Source organism: Heptranchias perlo, chromosome 3, assembly GCF_035084215.1.
Source record: "Heptranchias perlo isolate sHepPer1 chromosome 3, sHepPer1.hap1, whole genome shotgun sequence".
In the NCBI taxonomy this organism is placed as follows: Eukaryota; Metazoa; Chordata; class Chondrichthyes; order Hexanchiformes; family Hexanchidae; genus Heptranchias; species Heptranchias perlo.
This window is the reverse complement of record NC_090327.1, coordinates 7,561,652-7,582,643: the sequence shown is the minus strand read 5'-3', so window position 1 is coordinate 7,582,643 and position 20,992 is coordinate 7,561,652. Positions and strand designations below refer to the sequence as shown.

At 46.4% G+C, this 20,992-nt stretch overlaps 1 protein-coding gene across 1 annotated transcript in view; it reads right to left on the bottom strand.

Moving 5' to 3' along the window:
- LOC137309972 (desmoglein-2-like) overlaps positions 1–20,992 on the bottom strand; it is a 70,038-nt gene that overhangs the window by 28,905 nt on the left and 20,141 nt on the right. The window contains exons 5-7 of the mRNA XM_067977976.1: positions 12,803–12,964; positions 10,836–10,980; positions 5,270–5,421 (exon numbers count right to left, since the gene is read on the bottom strand). Of these exons, the coding sequence (XP_067834077.1) occupies positions 5,270–5,421; positions 10,836–10,980; positions 12,803–12,964 (459 nt within the window). The remainder of the gene's footprint in view (positions 1–5,269; positions 5,422–10,835; positions 10,981–12,802; positions 12,965–20,992) is intronic.

Here is a 20,992-nt window from a genome sequence, read left to right as displayed (position 1 = left end):
GCTCCAGACACCCTCCAGTAGCTCATCCAAGTGACCACTTAGGTGTGAACCCCCGACAATGAGCATCAGAAAAGCTCTTCAATTGTGGGCGATGTCATAGTGAAGACAATTCCTCCCTCATCGCTCGGGATCCGTACACAAACACTTCCGGCAGGAATTTCTGTACAGCAATCAAACGCAAGGATCGTGGCAGATATTCCCCTTCCCTAATCCAGACACTGTGGCATCCCTAGCACTAATGCTACCGGGACTTGATGGTTTGACTTATAGGGAGAGGTTAGATAGACTGGGACTTTTTTCCCTGGAGAGTAGGAGGTTTAGGGGTGATCTTATAGAAGTCTATAAAATAATGAGGGGCATAGATAAGGTAGATAGTCAAAATCTTTTCCCAAAGGGAGGGGACATAGATTTAAGGTGAGAGGGGAGAGATACAAAAGGGTCCAGAGGGGCAATTTTTTCACTCAAAGGGTGGTGAGTGTCTGGAGGCAGTAGTAGAGGCGGGTACAATTTTGTCTTTTAAAAAGCATTTGGACAGTTACATGGGTAAGATGGGTATAGAGGGATATGGGCCAAGTGCAGGCAATTGGGACTAGCTTAGTGGTATAAACTGGGCGACATGGACATGTTGGGCCGAAGGGCCTGTTTCCATGTTGTAAACTTCTATGATTCTATGATTCTAATCCAGCAAGAACTGGGGGATCGAACGGGTACGGTAGCATACTGGTTATGTTACTGGACTAATAATCCAAAGGCCTGGACTAATAATCCAGAGTCATGAGTTCAAATCCCGCCACGGCAGCTGGGGAATTTAAATTCAATTAATTAAATAAAATCTGGAATTAAAATACTAGTATCAGTAATGGTGGCCATGAAACTACCAGATTTTTGTAAAAACCCATCTGGTTCACTAATGCCCTTTAGGGAAGGAAACCTGCCGTCCTGACCCGGTCTGGCCTATATGTGACTCCAGACCCACAGCAATGTGGTTGATTCTTAATTGCCCTCTGAAATGGCCTAGCAAGCCACTCAGTTGTAAAATCTCGCTACAAAAAGTCATAAGAATAAAACCGGACGGACCACCCGGCATCAGACCACTAGGCACCGGACACGACAAAAGCAAACCAAGCCCAGTTGACCCTGCAAAGTCCTCCTCACTAACATCTGGGGACTTGTGCCAAAATTGGGAGAGCTGTCCCACAGACTAGGCAAGCAACAGCCTGACATAGCCATACTCACAGAATCATATCTTTCAGCCAACGTCCCAGACTCTTCCATCACCATCCCTGGGTATGTCCTGTCCCACCGGCAGGTCAGACCCACCAGAGGTGGCGGTACAGTGATATACAGTCAGGAGGGAGTGGCCCTGGGAGTCCTCAACATTGACTCTGGACCCCTTGCAATCTCATGGAATCAGGTGATACATGGGTAAGGAAACCTCCTGCTGATTACCACCTACCGTCCTCCCTCAGCTGATGAATCAGTCCTCCTCCATGTTGAGCACCACTTGGAGGAAGCACTGAGGGTAGCAAGGGCACAGAATGTACTTTGGGTGGGGGGCTTCAATGTCCATCACCAAGAGGCACCACTACTGACCGAGCTGGCCGAGTCCTGAAGGACATCAGCGAACATCCCCATTTCTGACCTTATGATGGGGGGAAGGTCATTGATGAAGCAGCTGAAGATGGTTGGGCCTAGGACACTGCCCTGAGGAACTCCTGCAGCAATGTCCTGGGGCTGAGATGATTGGCCACCAACAACCACTACCATCTTCTTTTGTGCTAGGTATGACTCCAGCCACTGGAGAGTTTTCCCCCTGATTCCCATTGACTTCAATTTTACTCGGGCTCCTTGGTGCCACACTCGGTCAAATGCTGCCTTGATGTCAAGGGCAGTCACTCTCACCTCACCTCTGGTTTGCAACCATCTTCAGCCAGAAGTGCCGAGTGGATGATCCATCTCGGCCTCCTCCTGATATCCGCACCAATACAGAAGCCAGTCTTCAGCCAATTCGATTCATTCCACATGAGAGATTGGGTCAACTCAGCCTGTATTCACTCGAGTTTAGAAGAATGAGAGGGGATCTCATTGAAAATATAAAATTCTGACAGGGCTAGACAGACTGGATGCAGGGAGGATGTTTCCCCTGGCTGGGGTGTCCAGAACGAAGGGTCACAGTCTCAGGATACGGGGTAGGACATTTAGGACTGAGATGAGGAGAAATTTCTTCACTCAGAGGGTGGTGAACCTGTGGAATTCTCTACCACAGAAGGCTGTGGAGGCCAAGTCACTGAATATATTTAAGGAGATAGATAGATTTCTAGACAAAAAAGGCATCAAGGGGTATGGGGAGAGAGCGGGAATATGGTATTGAGATAGAGGATCAGCCATGATCATATTGAATGGTGGAACAGGCTTGAAGGGCCGAATGGCCTACTCCTGCTCCTATTTTCTATGTTTCTATGTGATATCAAGAAACGGCTGAGTGCATTGGATACAACGAAGGCCATGGGCCCCAACAACATCGTGGTTGTAGTGCTGAAGACTTGTGCTCCAGAACTAGCCGCGCCTCTAGCCAAACTGTTCCAGTACAGCTACAGCACTGGCATCTACCCGACAATGTGGAAAATTGCCCAGTTATGTCCTGTCCACAAAAAGCAGGACAAATCCAATCTGGCCAATTACCACCCCATCAATCTACTCTCAATCATCAGCAAAGTGATGGAAGGTGTCGTCAATAGTGCTATCAAGCGGCACTTACTCACCAATAACCTGCTCACTGATGCTCAGTTTGGGTTCCGCCAGGACCACTCGGCTCCAGACCTCATTACAGCCTTGGTCCAAACATGGACAAAAGAGCTGAATTCCAGAGGTGAGGTGAGAGTGACTGCTCTTGACATCAAGGCAGCATTTGACCGAGCGTGGCACCAAGGAACCCTAGTAAAATTGAAGTCAATGGGATTCAGGGGGAAAACTCTCCAGTGGCTGGAGTTATACCTAGCACAAAGGAAGATGGTCATGGTTGTTGGAGGCCAATCATCTCAGCACCAGGACATTGCTGCAGGAGTTCCTCAGGGCAGTGACCTTCTCATGATTGCACAGTGTTCAGTTCCATTCGCAATCCCTCAGATAATGAAGCAGTCCATGCCGGCATGCAGCAAGATTTGGATAACATCCAGGCTTGGGCTGATAAGTGGCAAGTAACATTCACACCAGACAAGTGCCAGGCAATGACCATCTCCAACAAGAGAGAGTCTAACCACCTCCTCTTGACATTCAACGGCATTACCATCACCGAATCCCCCACCATCAACATCCTGGGGGTCACCATTGACCAGAAACTTAACTGGACCAGCCACATAAATACTGTGGCTATGAGAGCAGGTCAGAGGCTGGGAATTCTGCGGCGAGTGACTCACCTCCTGACTCCCCAAAGCCTTTCCACCATCTACAAGGCATCACTTGCTGGATGAGTGCAGCTCCAACAACACTCAAGAAGCTCGACACCATCCAGGACAAAGCAGCCCGCTTGATTGGTACCCCATCCACCCTAAACATTCACTCCCTTCACCACCGGCGCACCGTGGCTGCAATGTGTACTATATATAGGATGCACTGCAGCAACTCGCCAAGGCTTCTTCGACAGCACCTCCCAAACCCGTGACCTCTCCCGCCTAGGACAAGGGCAGCAGGTACATGGGAACACCACCACCTGCACGTTCCCCTCCAAGTCACACACCATCCCGACTTGGAAATATATCGCCGTTCCTTCATTGTCGCTGGGTCAAATCCTGGATCTCCCTGCCTAACAGCATTGTGGGAGAACCTTCACCATACGGACTGCAGCGGTTTAAGAAGGCAGCTCACCACCACCTTCTCAAGGGCAATTAGGGATGGACAATAAATGCCGGCCTTGCCAGCGACGCCCACATCCCATGAACAAATAAGTACTTTTCTAACTCTGTTGCTCAGAGATAGGGATTATGCAGGAGCTTAATAACTTAAAAAAAAACAAGTATGAATAATGGCACGAGCAGAACGCACAATGGAATCCCATTATTTATCACATTTTACGAAAAGGCAGAGCCGATGATCTGGTAGGAGATTTCCTCTGACGCAAATTTAGGATCGTGAGAAGTGAACGTTCAAAGCCTTCATCGGATCCCTCGAGGAGATTGAAGTTACTGAGAACCTCTCATCCTCTTCAACAGAAATGTTTGTTTCTTTGCTGATGACATCACCTTGATAAGAGTAACTCGACCTCTGAAAGATGAACCGCGACCGAATCGCTGCAGACAAAACTGAGCAAGTGCTGCAGTATCTTCACCGAGATTCCGCAACTTTGGGCTTACGCTGTGGTGGTAGCTCGGGAAACTAATGAAGTTGAGGCTGGAGATACCTAGGTGCTGGCAAGAGCTGAAGAACATGACTTCCGCTTTTCAAGTATTAGCTGGAAGGGAGTTCAGCCCGTTGGTTCAGAGGATGCGGACGCAGGGGGCAGAGGAGTGAATGCAGTCAAAGTACTTGCTCACCTGTCTCGATGTGCAGCGAGTGAAACAAAGCCGTCACTGCTGCAATACTGGTTATGAGTCATTGCTCAACGCACTGCATGCGACAATGTGAGGACATTGACATTATTGTGCCATTATTGTGCCAGGACTTAAATGGTAGCTATATTATCATCAAGAAGCCCAGCGCCATACAGATTCTGCACCAAGCGGCCAATTCACGCTGGGAATAATCTTAGCAGTGTGAAACGCATCAAGGTAAAATGGGCATGGTAGTGCACTCGAGAAATGACTCATCCATTTTGCACAAATACTGTGCGTGTTGGATGTCCTGCCCCAAATAATTTGCATGGTTATGTGTGAGAACAAGGGCTGCATGGGCAACACAGGTGACTTTAAGAATGGTAGTGGGGTCTGCATTTGGAAAAAAGGAATAGTCCCACTAGGCTGGATAACATTGTTACCTGAAATATATAGGGACTGAACTTACCTTAATCGTCCATCTACGACGGAGGATCGACGGTGTTTCTCCAGGTGTTTCCGTGGGTCTCCCACGAAGGCTATGGCGGACTATCAGGGGAGCCCACAGGCAAATTCATCCCTATACGCACTCATTTTAATCTGGGTACCTAATGTAATGCAGGCGCAGTTGCACCAACTGTTCGATGGCACAATCCAATGCTTGCTGCTGCTAAGAATCTTTGTGGGTCTGCAAGATACGGTAACACACTTATCTGCAAAACCTGTGAAATATTTCCACTAACCTCCCGGTCTAGATTAGGAGATGTTACTTTGATTTCTCCAGTATATAAAATGGTAAATTGTTCCTTATTTCCTTGAGATATGAATTTGTAATGAACAATGGCATTGTCTCCTTCATCTGCATCAGTTGCATTTAGCTTCATTGCAAAGGTACCTAGAAGGGATGAAACAATACAGATTTTACATTTTCATTCCCTTGACTATAGAAGATTAAGAGATGATCTAATTGAAGTGTTTAGAATCATAGAAAATTTACGGCACAGAAGGAGGCCATTCGGCCCATCGTGGCCGAAAATGAGCCAATCAGCTTGATCCCACTTTCCAGCAATTGGTCCGTAGCCTTGTAGGTTACAGCACTTCAAGTGCACATCCAGGTACTTCTTAAATGTGATGAGGGTTTCTGCCTCTACCACCCTTTCAGGCAGTGAGTTCCAGACCCCCACCACCCTGTGGGTGAAAACATTTTTCCTCAGCTCCCCTCTGATCCTTCTACCAATTACTTTAAATCTATGCCCCCTGGTTATTGACCTCTCTACTAAGGGAAATAGGTCCTTCCTATCCACTCTATCTAGGCCCTTTATAATTTTGTACACCTCAATTAAATCTCCCCTCAGCCTCCTCTGTTCCAAAGAAAACAACTCCAGCCTATCCAATCTTTCCTCATAGCTAAAATTCTCTAGTCCTGGCAACATCCTCGTAAATCTCCTCTGTACCCTCTCTAGTGCAATCACGTTTCCTGTAATGTGGTGACCAGAACTGTACGCAGTACTCGAGCTGTGGCCCAACTAATGTTTTATACAGTTCTAGCATAACCTCCCTGCTCTTATATTCTATGCCTCAGCTAATAAAGGAAAGTATCCCATATGCCTTCTTAACCACCTTATCTACCTGTCCTGCTACCTTCAGGGATCTGTCGACATGCACTCCAAGGTCCCTCACTTCCTCTACACCTCTCAGTATCTTCCCATTTATTGTGTATTCCCTTGCCTTGTTTGTCTTTCCCAAATGCATTACCTCACACTTCTCTGGATTGAATTCCATTTGCCACTTTTCTGCCCACCTGACCAGTCCATTGATATCTTCCTGCAATCTACAGCTTTCCCCCTCACTATCAACCACACGGCCAATTTTTGTATCATCTGCAAACTTCTTAATCGTGCCCCCTACATTTAGGTCCAAATCATTAATATATACCACGAAAAGCAAGGGACCTAATACTGAGCCCTGCGGAACCCCATTGGAAAAACAGCATTCCAGTCACAAAAACACCCGTTGACCATTACCCTTTGCTTCCTGCCACTGAGCCAATTTTGGATCCAACTTGCCACTTTCCCTTGGATCCCATGGGCTTGTACTTTTTTGACCAATCTGCCATGTGGGACCTTGGCAAAAGCCTTGCTAAAATCCATGTAGACTACCTCAAATGCACGACCCTCATCGACCCTCCTTGTTGCCGCCTCAAAAAATTCAATCAAGTTAGTCACTCACGACCTTCCCTTAACAAATCCATGCAGAGTGTCCTCGATTTTCCCGTGCCTTTCTAGGTGATGGCTAATCCTGTCCCTCAGAATTGTTTCCAATAATTTGCTCACCTCTGAGGTTAGACTGACTGGCCTGTAATTACTCGGACTATCCCTCTCTCCCTTTTTAAACAATGATACAATGTTAGCAGTCCTCCAATCCTCCGGCACCAACTCTGTATCCAGGGAGGATTGGAAAATGATGGTCAGAGCCTCCGCTATTTCCTCCCTTGCTTCTTTTAACAGCCTGGGATACATTTCATCTGGGCCTGATGATTTACCTACTTTCAAAGATGCTAATCCCCTTCATACTGCCTCTCTCACTATGTTTATCCCATCCAATATTTCACACTCTTCCTCCTTATCTACAATATCTGCATCGTCTCCCTCTTTTGTGAAGACAGACGCAAAGTATTCATTAAGAACCATACCCACATCTTCTACCTCCACACATCCTTTTTGGTCTCGAATTGGCCCTACTCTTTCCTTAGATATCCTCTTACTCTTCATGTATTTCTAAAACATCTTTGGATTTTTCTTAATTTAACTTGCCAATGTTTTTTCATGCCCTCTCTTTGCTTTCCTAATTTCGTTTTTAATTTCACCCCTGCACTTTCTATACTTCTCTAGGCTTTCTGCAACATTGAGCTCTCGGTGGCTGACATAAGCTTTTCTTTTTTGCCTTATCTTACCCTGTATGGTCATTGTCATCCAGAGGCCTCTAGATTTGGCAGTCCCACTCTTTTTCTTTGTGGGAACATGTTTACTCTGAACCCCTTGAATCTCCCCCTTGAATGCCTCCCACTGCTCTGACACTGATTTACCTTCAAGTAGCTGTTTCCAGTCCATTTTTGCTAAATCATTTCTCAGCTTAATAAAATTGACCTTTCCCCATTTGAGAACTTTTACTCCTGTTCTATTTCTGTCCTTTTCCATAACTGTGCTAAATCTAACTGAATTATGATCACTACCAGCAAACTGCTCTCCCACTGATACTCCTACCTCCTGCCCAGCCTCATTTCCTAAAACGAACTGCCCTCCCTCTTGTCGGGCTTGCTACGTACTGGCTAAAAAAGTTCTCCTGAATGCAATTTAAGAATTTTATGCCCTCTATGCCTTTTGCACTGATTGTATCCCAGTTAATATTGGGGTAGTTGAAATCCCCGACTATTACTGCCCTATTGTTTTTGCACTTCTCAGAAATCTGCCTGCATATTTGCTCTTCTATCTCCCTCTGACTGTTTTTTATTCGTTTCTGGGATGTGGGCGTCGCTGGCGAGGCCGGCATTTATTGCCCATCCCTAATTGCCCTTGAGAAGGTGGTGGTGAGCCGCCTTCTTGAACCGCCTGCAGTCCGTGTGGTGACGGTTCTCCCACAGTGCTCTTAGGTAGGGAGTTCCAGGATTTTGACCCAGCGACGATGAAGGAACGGCCGATATATTTCCAAGTCGGAATGGTGTGTGACTTGGAGGGGAACGTGCAGGTGGTGTTGTTCCCATGTGCCTGCTGCTCTTGTCCTTCTAGGTGGTAGAGGTCGCGGGTTTGGGAGGTGCTGTCGAAGAAGCCTTGGCGAGTTGCTGCAGTGCATCCTGTGGATAGTACACACTGCAGCCACAGTGCGGCGGTGGTGAAGGGAGTGAATGTTTAGGGTGGTGGATGGGGTCTATAGTACACTCCCAGCAGCGTGACTGCCCCTTTTTTGTTCTTTAGTTCAACCCATATGGCCTCATTTGATGATCCATCTAACATATCATCCCTCCTCACAGCTGTAATTGTTTCTTTAATCAAAATTGCCACCCCCTCCCCTCCTTTTTTATCCCCCTCTCTACCTTGTTCGAAAACCCTGTAACCAGGAATGTTGAGCTGCCATTCCTGCCCCTCTTCAAGCCATGTTTCTGTAATAGCTAAGATATTGTATTTCCATGTGTCTATCTGTGCTCCCACTCATCTGCCTTATTCACTGGACTGCTTGCACTGAGGTATGTACCATTGAGCACTGCCAAACTTTGTTGTTTATTTTCTAACCTTTGTTTCCTCTGCTTCCAAGCTCACTTACTAATTTTCTGCCTTCCATTTCCAGTTCTGCTTCTCTCCCTTCTGAATGTACGCTCAGGTTCCCATCCCCCTGCCAAGCTAGTTTAAACCCTCCCCAACAGCACTAGCAAACCTTCCCGCGAGGATATTGGTCCCGGCCCTGTTGAGGTGCAACCTGTCTGGCTTGTACAGGTCCCACCTCCCCCAGGACGGGTCCCAATGCCCCAGGAATCTAAAGCCCTCCCTCCTGCACCATCTCTCCAGCCACGCATTCATCTGCTCTATCTTCCTATTTCCATACTCACTAGCACATGGCACTGGGAGTAATCCGGAGATTACTACCTTTGAGGTCCTGCTTATTAATTCTTTTCTTAGCTCCTTAAAATCTTCCTGCAGGACCTCATCCCTCTTTCTACCTATGTCATTGATACTGATGTGGACCACGACCTCTGGATGTTCACCCTCCCCCCTCATAACGTTTTGCAGCCGCTCAGTGACATCCTTGACCCTGGCACCAGGGAGGCAACATACCATCCTGGACTCATGCCTGCGGCCACAGAAACTCCTGTCTGTTCCCCAACTATAGAATCCCCTATCACTATGCTCTCCTGACCTTTCCCCTCCCCCCAGTACAGCTGAGCCTCCCATGTGCTATGGACTTGGCTCTGGCTGCACTCCCCATAGATTAAGATGATCAAAGGATTTGATAGGGTAGATAGGAGAGAAAAAACAATTTCCTCTGGTGGGGGGAGTCCAGAACAAGGGGGCATAAACTTAAAATTAGAGCTAGGCCATTCATGGGTGATATCAGGAAGCACTTCTTCACACAAAGGGCAGTGGGAATTACATAGAATTTACAACACAGAAATTGATCTATCCCGGTGTTTATGCTCCACATGAGCCTCCTCCCATCCTACTTCCTCTAACTCTGTCAGCATACCTTTCCATTCCTGATGTGGCCTGGCCAATATTTATCCCTCAACCAACACCACCAGAACAGATCATCTTGTCATTTTTCTCATTGCTGTTTATGGGACCTTGCTGTGCGCAAATTGGCTGCCGCGTTTGCCTGCGTTACAACATTGACTACACTTCAGAAACACCTCGCCGGCTGTGAAGAGCACCTGGGGCATCCCCTGGATGTCAAAGGCGCTCCATCAATGCAAGTTCCGTCTTTCAATCAATCAAATGGTCTCTCTTAGTGAGAGCAGCAATTCTCACCTGTACATAGGAACATTGGATCAGCAGTAGGCCATTCAGCCCTTCAAGCCTGCTCCGCCATTCAGTTAGATCATGGCTGATCTGTATCTTAACTCCATCTAGGAACATAGGAACAGGAGTAGGCCATTCAGCCCCTCGTGCCTGCTCCGCCATTTGATCAGATCATGGCTGATCTGTGATCTAACTCCATGTACCTGCCTTTGGTCCATATCCCTTAATACCTTTGGTTGCCAAAAAGCTATCTATCTCAGATTTAAATTTAGCAATTGAGCTAGTGGGGGAGAAAGTTCCAGATTTCCACTACCCTTTTATATCTGGAACTCTCTCCCCCAAAAAGCTGTTGAGGCTGGGGGTCAATTGTAAATTTCAAAACTGAGATTGATCGATCTTTGTTAGGTAAGTGTATTAAGGGTTACGGAACCAAGGCGGGTAAATGGAGTTAAGATACAGATCAGCCATGATCTAATTGAATGGCGGAACAGGCTCGAGGGGCTACATGGCCTATTCCCGTTGCTATGTTCCTAGCCAGGGGTCCCATTCCTGATCACTATCCAATGCTGGGAAGCATGTGTGTAGATGCTAGGCGAGAACAGAATCAATCCAATTGTGACACACACACACATCCTCCACAGTGGAGCCAAGGTCCCAGTGATTCACATATGACAAATGGCAGTGCAGGCAAGGTACTGGAAGGCGCTTGGTACACACATGGAAGAGTTAGTGCCTTCGGGTGAGGAAGGGAAGGAAAAACTAAATTGAAGAGAAGTATTAAAAAAAAAATCAAATAACTTACCAAATGGACTCAGCTCTTCCACACTCCCTTGAAAGATTTCTTGTGTAAAGACTGGAGCATTGTCATTTATATCTATAACTTTAATTGTGATATCTATTGATGCTTCCCTTTGTACGTTGTACTGATCAAAGGCTTCTCCTGTCAGCTGAAAAAAAATATCTAGTCAAAGTCATAGATATAATATTAATTATCAGCAACTTTACAAATATCAAGAAAGTTGGTTGTAATCTCCTGCAACGGCTTCTCTTCCACCCTTCTCATCTTTCTTTTTCTTATCTGGATGTTATTCTTTAGTTGCATCATTCGTAGCCACAGGGTCAGATCCACTTGGGTCTACCTCTCCACCATCACCACCCATGGCTGTCCCACATCAAGTCATGGATGAGCAAAAACTTTCTGAAACTTGGCACTCTGTTCAGTTCTCACCAAAAAAACTCTGCACCCTAGCCCCGTTCCATCCCCCTCCACGGCTGCTTTTTTAAGCTGAACCAGGCGGTGTGATACCAGTTTGACTCGGAGTTAAACTTTAAACCTCGCAGCTTGACCACCACCCAGACTGCCTATTTCCACCTCTGTAACATCATCTACCTCCACCCTCAATTCGCTCCTGATGCCAGTGAAATGCTTAGCCATACCATGGTCACCATACCATAGACCTGACCACTCCAAATTTCTGCTCGGTTTAGTTGGTTCCACTCTCGCCCCTGAGTCACAAGAACAAGCGCTCGAGGCTTACTACAAGACTGGAGCATATAATCAAGGCTGACACTTCAGTGCAGCACTAAAAGAATGCTAGATTGTCAGAAGTGCCAACTTTCAGATGGGACATTAAACTGAAACCCCATCTGCCATTGCAGGTGGACATAAAGATCCTATAAAACCGTTTGAAGAGGCCAACAATCCTCCCTCAACCAACACAAACAAATTAATTGGCCATTCACCTTATCTATTGTTTGTGGAACTTTGGTGTGTGAAAATTGGCTACTGCATTTGCCGGCACACCAAAAAGTAATTCATTGGTTGTGAAATATTTTGGGACATCCGAAGACATGATAAAACACTATATATATGCAAATTCTTTCTTTCTCCTGGGCTCACAACTTCCATCTTTAATAAACTATAACTCACTTAAAACTCCACCGGCCGCATCCTATCCCATCCTGTCCCATCCAACATCACAATGTCCCTCCACAGCCTCACGCCTCCTATTTCTGCAACCTCTTCCAGCAACATGTGGTAATGCACACTCACTGCTCTTCCAACTCTGCCTTCCTTTTCAAACCCCACTCCCCACCCCCCCGCCCAACTCTATGTTTAGTTCCAAACCCCTCAGCCGTCTCAGCCCGGCATTCCAAAACATGCTCCCAAAAGAGTGCTGCTTTATTCGCTCTCTTCTCTCTTTCAAAAGCCTCCCCAAAAATCAACCTCTCTGACCACGCTCTTGGTCACCAATCCTAGAATTTCTCCAATCTCTGCTCAGTGTCTGGTTATCGTCTACGATAAGGGCTTTGGGACATTTATCACCTTAAGGCACTATTGTTATGGTTCTCTAATGGCTATAGAGAACAAGTAGATACAATGTTTGTAGATAAAATCACCCATTTCCGTCTATGTTAGTCACTAGATTTAACTCTCTTGTACAATGCATTGTATGAAAGATATTCCAATTACTAATACAACAGAAGATCCTGCAAACAATTCACACAACACTGGATAAGAAAACTGCAGCAAATGTTATCAAACCATATGAACGGAATATTTAAAATTAAATTAGTTATGTCGTTATGATTGCTAAAATTGTCTTAAGCATTGGAATAGTACATGGAATGATTGACCAGTGAATGATCTTGTTTCACAGAACTGGATTCAGAATCTTCACAGGGTAAGAAAAAGGTGGAATCAGAGCCATGTTTTAATAAGTTTTCACAATTGCTTTCTTCCGATATTGGAAATATATTGCAACTTACTATGAAGAATGGATTTTTTTCACGGTCCACCTCTCCTGTGATATTTAATTCGCCAGTACGTTGATCAAGCACAAACAGACCTTTAGGGGGCTCAGTAATCCCTGGTCCAGTAATGACGTAGGTTATTATGGTATCCTTTTCTTCTTCTTGATCTGATTTAATCTAAAAAAAAAGGAAAGAAACAGCAGAAGATATTAAATATATAATCTAAACGCCAAACATGTTCTACACGCCCTGTAATATCAGAAATTGCATTAATCCTTGAGGAATCCTTCAATAGTCCTGTGACTCTGCACATAGCTGAAAAAGACCTTGCTGTCACTACCAGGACGATCCACAATCCTTTTCCTCAGTGTTCTTTTAGCTCCATGTGCAGTACAGAATCGAATGTTCGTGTGTCTTAACTGATAGGAGCATAATTAAATTGTAATTTTGCTATTTTTCTTCCCCTGTATTTCACCCAAAGTGTTGCATGAGTTTATGTTTTATTGATTGAAAAACAAGTGAAGCAAAGACACTTCAGATGGCATTACCGTGTTCAATTTGCACTGCAGAACTTTAAAGGTGGATCATATAATTTCAACATCCTTAACAGGAATCATAGTATCATAGTAGGTACAGTACTGGAGGAGGCCATTCGGCCCATCGTGCCTGTGTCGGCTCTTTGAAAGAGCAATCCAATTAGTCCCATTCCCCTGCTCTTTCCCCGTACCCCTGTAAATTTTTTCCCTTCAAGTATTTATCCAGTTCCCTTTTGAAAGTTACTATTGAATCTGCTTCCACCACCCTTTCAGGCAGTGCATTACAACTCGCTCCGTAAAAAAATGTTTCCTCACGTTGCCTCTGGCTCTTTTGCCTTAAATCTGTGCCCTCTGGTTACCGACCCTTCTGCCACTGGAAACAGTTTTTTCCTTGTTTACTCTATCAAAACCCTTCATGATTTTGAACACCTCTATTAAATCTCCTCTTCTCCTCCTGTGCTCGAACGAGAACAACCCCAGCTTAGAATCATAGAAAGGTTACAGCACGGAAGGAGGCCATTCGGCCCGTCGAGTCCGGGCCGGCTCTATACAAGAGCAATCCAGCTAGTCCCACTCCCCTGCCCTATCCCAGTAGCCCTGCAAATTTTTTCCTTTCAAGTACTTATCCAGTTCCCTTTTGAAGGCCATGATTGAATCTGCCTCCACCACTCCCTCGGGCAGAGCATTCCAGATCCTAACCACTCACTGTACAAAAAAGTTCTTCCTCATGTCACCTTTGGTTCTTTTGCCAATCACCTTAAATCTATGTCCTCTGGTTCTTGACTCTTCCACCAATGGGAACAGTTTCTCTCTATCTACTCTGTCTAGACCCTTCATGATTTTGAATACCTCTATCAAATCTCCTCACAACCATTTCTGTTCCAAGGAGAACAACCCCAGCTTCTCCAGTCTCTCCACATAACTGAAGTCCCTCTCCCTGGTACAATTCTAGTAAATCTCCTCTGCACCCTCTCTAAGGCCTTCACATCTTTCCTAAAGGTTGGTGCCCAGAACTGAACACAGTACTCCAGCTGAGGCCTAACCAGTGTTTTATAAAGGTTTAGCATAACTTCCTTGCTTTTGTACTCTATGCCTCTTTTAATAAATCCCCGGATCCCGTATGCTTTTTTAACAGCCTTCTCAACTTGTCCTGTCACCTTCAAAGATTTGTGTATGTGCACCCCCAGGTCTCTCTGTTCCTGCAACCCCTTTAAAATTGTACAATTTAGTTTATATTGTCTCTCCTCATTCTTCCTACCAAAATGTATCACTTCACACATTTTCATTATAAACATGAAATTGAAAACACAAGAGTATTTTATCCAATTAGCATTCATACCCAATTTGTTAACTCTCTAGCATTCTGGTAACCTTGTAAAATCAGCCAAATTGCTTTCATATGGCATCTCACCAAAGACTCTTTTACTATCAGCTTTGGGATTCCCCAGGGCTCGGTCCTGTCCAGCTTACCCCGTTCCTTCTTCACACCATTCAGTTCCTCCTCTACTTTTTTGCTGATGATTCCACTCTACATTCATCAACATCATTCAGCAGTATCTGCAACGTCATGAACTTATGCAGCACCTTGTGCGTTTATAAATGTCCCCAAGGTGCTTCACAGATAGGCAGAAGAAAACAGATGCCAAGCCAGGAAGAGAGAGATTAGAAGGGTTACTGGAAAGAGATGGGTTTTATAATCGTTGCAGTGAGGGGTAGAGAGGGAGAGGTGTTTGGGATCTGGGCGTATTACGAAAAGAATATAGAGGCACCGCAGAAGGTGCAAAAAATGATTCACAAGGATGATGCCAGAACTGAGAGAATATAACGATCAGAAAAGACTGAATGGGTTGGGGCTCTTTTCTCTCGAGAAGAGAAGGCTGATCTAACATTAAAATTATGAAGGGGCTCGATAGGGTAGACGTAGAGAAGATGTTTCCGTTTGCAGGGGGAGTCCAAAACTAGGGGTCATAAATATAAGATAGTCAGTAATAAATCCAATAGGGAATTCAGGAGAAACTTCTTTATCCAAAGAGTGGTGAGAATGTGGAACTCACTACCACATAGGGTAGTTGGGGCGAATAGCATTGATGCTTTTAAGGGGAAGCCAGAAAAGTACATGAGGGAGAAAGGAATTGACGGATATGCTGATTGGGTTAGATGAAGTAGAGAGGGAGGAGGCTCGTGTGGAACATAAACACCGGGATAGACCATTTGGGCCGAATGGCCTGTTTCCGTGCTGTTCATTCTATGTAGTCAGCCGATGGTTCCGTCATCAGTAGAGGGGAGGAAGGGGGGGGGATGGACAGGAAGCAGAGGAATGGAGGATATATAAGGCTGGAGGAGATTGCATATGGTGTAAAACCATAGAGGGGTTTTTAGATGAGGATTTAAAACTTTAATGCCTTTGGAGGTGGGTTGCTAATGTAGATCAGCGGGAACAGGGGTGACGGGTGTTGGAATAGAATTGTGGAGAAGATCGATTGGGCAGTCCCGAATGCTTTCAAAGGCACCATTATGCAAAAGGAAGCAATTTACGTACCTAAAGGTAAACGAGGGCATGTTGCAAAAACAAAACCAAACTGGCTAACTGGACACGTCCAAAGACAAATCAGACTCACGTACAAATACTTTTACAGGCTTTAAGGAAATAACTCTCAGGAGAACAGGGATAGGTATCTAACTCAGCTGAAGGCAATGAAAGCTGCTACCGGAGCAGTGGGAAGGAGAGGGTTGTGGATAGGTGTGGTAGGAAAAGGTGGGTCTTTATCAGCTTTGTTAGGAGTGTGAGAGCCATTAAGGATGTATAAAGGATTCCTCAGGGCAAACTTGTGTAGATATGGCAGAGGTCTTAAGTGGCTACTTTGCACCAGTCTTCATTACTGCGGATAGGAGTGATGGTATACAGAAGTTACGCCATTGCCTGTGTAGGACTAGCTGGTCTCTACCTATTCTTTTTTTGTAGGATCGTACGTAAGATGGAGTTTACAAAGGGTGAAGGAATGTGGAGTAAGGGTAGTTGAGGCAAATAGCATAGATGTATTTTTTTATTATTCATTCATGGGATGTGGGCGTCGCTGACGAGGCCAGCATTTATTGCCCATCCCTAATTGAGATTTAAGGGGAAGCTAGATAATCACATGAGGGAGAAAGGAATAGAAGGATAGGCTGATAGGGTGAGATGAAGTAGGGAGGGAGGAGGCTCGTGAGGAGCATAAACACCGTAATGGACCAGTTGGGCCGAATGGCCTGTTTCTGTGCTGTACATTCTTTGTAATTCTTTCTAAAGATGAGAGGGCACTAAGGAGAGCATTGGAATAGTCAAGGCTAGAGATGACAAAGGCAGCTACAAGAGTTTCAGCAGCAGAGGGGTTCAGTTATGGGCAGGGATAGCAATGTCGTGGAGGTGGAAGCAAGCAATCTTAGTGATGGAGAGGATGCGGGGTTTGAAGCTCAGCTCAGTGTGGAGCAGTGTGCTAAGATTGGGAATGATCTAGCTCAGCCTAAGAGTGTGGCAGGAGAAAGGAGCAGTGTTGGTGGCAAAGGAGTAGAGTTTGTGATGAAGGTAATGGCTTTGCTTGCCTGGCGTTGAGCTGCAGGAAGTTGTGGCTCATCCAGTACTTGACGTCGGATAAGCAAGCGGACAGCATGGAGGCAGTGGAGAGGTCGCAACCTTGGTGTCTTCTTTGACTCTATTTCCACCTCCGTAACATCGCCCGTCTCCGCCCCTGCCTCAACTCATCTGCTGCTGAAATCCTCATCCATGCCTTTGTTACCTCGAGACTTGACTATTCCAATGCTCTCCTGGCCGGCCTCCCATCTTCCACCTTCCGTAAACTTGAGCTCATCCAAAATCTGCTGCCCGTATCCTAACTCGCACCAAGTCCCATTCTCCCATCACCCCCGTGCTTGCTGACCTACATTGGCTCCCGGTCCTGGAACGCCTCGATTTTAAAATTCTCATCTTTGTTTTCAAGTCCCTCCATGGCCTCGCCCCCTCCCTATCTCTGTAACCTCATCCAGCCCTACAACCCTCCGAGATCTCTGCGCTCCTCCAATTCTGGCCTCTTGCGCATCCCCGATTTTAATCGCTCCACCATTGGCGGCCGTGCCTTCAGCTGCCTAGGCCCTACGCTCCGGAATTCCCTCTCTAAACCTCTCTGCCTCTCTACCTCTCTCTCCTCCTCTAACACGCTCCTTAAAACCTCTCTCTTTGACCAAACTTTTGGTCACCTGGCCTAATATCTCCTTCCGTGTAAAATTTTGTTTGATAATCGCTCCTGTGAAGCGCCTTGGGGACGTTTTACTGCATTAGAGGCGCTATATAAATGCAAGCTGTTGTTGTCACGGGAAATGGTGAAGTGGTGGGAATTATCAGAGAGCATTTGGATGATGTTCCCCAGGGTTAGTAAGTAGATAAAGAAGAGGTAGGGGACAAGGATAACTCTTACAAAGGCCCCAGAGGTGACAGCGTGAGAGACGGAGAAAAAGCCATAACTGGAGATCCCAAGCGCCTTGGGACGTTTTATTACGTTAAAGGCGCTATGTAAATGCAAGTTGTTGTTGTTATTGTTGTTGAGATCCACTGTCCGAATTTGGATAGGTGGGAATGGAATCACACGAGGCAACTTCATGGAGCTGGATGACAGAGGACGACGATGGAGAACAATGCTGTGGTCAACTGTATTGAATGTTGAAGAGGGGCTGAGGAGGGACTGTGCACCACAGTCCCAGACACCAATTTCAATCATGACTTTGGCAAGGGCGGTTTCAGTGTTGTGAGAAGGGCAGAGGCCAAACTGGAGGTATTAAAACAAGGAATTGCAAAAAAGATGGCATGGATCTGGGAGGTTATGATGACACGTTTGAGGACCTTAGAGTAGAAGGGTAGGTTGGAAATAAGAGCAGTAGTTGGGGAGGAGCAATGGGTCTTTTGAACAATGGTGTGTTGACGGTGATTTTGAATGGGAGAGGAACGATGCCTGAGGAAAGAAAACAGCTAGCATTGGTGCTGGGAAGAGAAGTTGAGGGCTTCAGATGTTAAATGGGGAGGGGTTCGAGGAAACATAAACGTCTCATGGATCAGATGAGCTTGGAGAGGACAAGGAGAAGATGTGGGGAGAAAACTTCAGAAAGGTGAGGGTTCGGGGCTCGAATGGGGGAGGTTAGATTGATGAGGAAACAACAGAGGTATCTGGATGAGTGGTTTTCATCTTAGGGGGCGAAGAGATCCTTGAGTTCCTCACACTTGGTGTTTGAGGTGACGGTGGTGGGGAGGGCTTTGAGGGGGCAATTGGTCCTGGTAAAACGGAGCTTGGAATTGTCCTCACTCTCCAGGATGATCCTGGAGTAGTAGGCAGTTTTGTCTGAGGAGAACAAAACATGAGAATCATTGAGGTGGTCAAGCCAGATCTGGCAACTGATTGTTAGGCCAGCCGTGTGCCAGGTATGTTTGATTGCATAAAGATAAGGGCTTTGGGCCGCACTGGAGAGGGGTGGGTGGGATGAGATTGGGAGAGGGGTAGGTGGGATGAGATTGGGAGAGGGGTGGGTGGGATGAGATTGGAAGAAGGTTTGAGAAGTTAAACCATGAGGAACTTATTGGGCAAAATGGCAGCTGGGTGCAGTGGATGAGGCAACTGAATTTGCTACCCTAGTAGAACCAGAGACTGGTGAAGAATACTGAGGGAGGTTCAAAAATTGGGCATAGGCTTGTTGGAGGCGTCTGAGCACGGGACAGTGGACGGAGAGAAGGCAGGATGGGAAATTGTGTCAGCCGGGTGAGAACAGGAAAAGGAGGAGAGAGCAGGTGAGGCTCAAGAGTGCCCAAGAAGGGGGAAAAAATGGGAGTGGTCGAGGCTGGAGCCAAAACCAAGTGGCAAGTGGGCAGTGGGAGAAACCTTACGTGCATGAACTGTGGTGGAGAGTTAAGCATAGCAGGGCAGGGTCTCAGGATTCTCATGAAGAAGCAACAGTGCAATGAAGTCCAGTCGGAGATAAGCAGCAGGAGGACTTTCGGGCCTGGGGACCAGCAGCAGGGAAAGAGGAGTTAGATTCCGGAGCCTGGAGAGAAAAGATGGTAGATCCAGGTGCTTGGAAATGTTATTGCAGGAGCACTAAACATCCAGTGTTCAGTCAACGTTTGAATCAATCAGCTTGATCTCCTCCATATTCTTCAAAGGGCCAACTTAAATGTTGCTTCTTTTAAAAACACAGGGGGAGCAATTAAATTGGATAAGGGCCGTTTTTGGGCGCGAGTAGTGTGATGCGCTATTACCCCGCACCCAATGACCCCCTGTGCAGGCAGGATGCGAGTTTCGGCCGGCCCGAGGACTCACTTGCAATCAGTGTTCCATTCCAGGCATTGCACGTGGAATCAACGCAATTCGCACTTTCCACCACCAGGCGGAGCTCAATCTCTTAAAGGCAGCTGGTACCTGCTATTTGCTGAAAATAACAGTCTGCTGTCTGCACGGAGTCCGAACGGAGACCAGACATCACACACGTAAAACACAGATGCAGGTCCCGTCCCTATGTTTACACACTGATGAGTTAGGTTAAAACAGTGAATAAAGGTTGCGCACTACTAAATCCCACATCCTCCAATCTGCACCCCAGACCTCACCAATCTGCCAATCTGAGTTGGTACCAGGCCTGCGAGAGAGCGTGCACCAAGGTTCTCCGCTGATGCATTAGAGACCTTGGTGCAAGAGGTGGACAGAAGGAAGGACATCCTTTATCCGCAGGGGGGTTGGAGCAAGAGGCCCTCCAGACATATATCCAAAAGGGAGTGGGAGGCAGCGGGGGATGAAGTCAATGCCAGGTGCACAGCATCATGAACAAGGATCCAGTGCAGGAAGAAGTTCAATGCTTTGACATGAGTGGTCAAGGTGAGTGAGGTCAACTGTCAAGTGGCGTCTCCTACCAACTGCACCATGCACTACACCCCCATCACCCACATACCAACAAACTCTTTCCATCAGTACTCAACTCTTCCAATCAGATGCTTCCTCTCAACCTTACACATTACCACTGTTTTAAACCGCCCACCCACAACTCACAGGCCACACACACTGGCAGCTATTCAACCATGACAGGCACATCACCCAGACACATGTCCCGCTTTCTTGCAGGAGAAGATGACGCATAACAGGAGGCAGCAAGTGGCAGTGGCATTTAGCCCCTCGAGCCTATTCCACCATTCAATGAGATCATGGTGGACCTGTGACCTAACTCCATATACCCGCCATAGCCCCATATGCCTTAATACCCTTGGTTCACAGAAACCTATCAATCTCAGATTTAACATTTACAAGTGAGCTAGCATCAACTGCCTTTTGTAGAAGAGCGTTCCAAACGTCTCCCACCCTTTGCGAGTAGAAACATTTCCTAACTTCACTCCTGCACGTCCTGGCTCTAGATGTTAGGCTATGTCCCTGCATCCTAGTATTCAAGTATAGGAGACCACCAAAAACAGTTACAAATGTCTCGGTAGCCAGAAGTAATAATCCAGCCACTAACCTGTAAATCCTGCATGGTCCCTCTAAATAGCGCTGGTGGGGGGTCCTCCAGGCACTCTAAGACACGTTCAGATGGTCGGGGTTAAGACCATGCATTGAGTTGAGCGTTAGACACCATTTTGGGACTAATCACTTTAAATCAGCGTTGCACA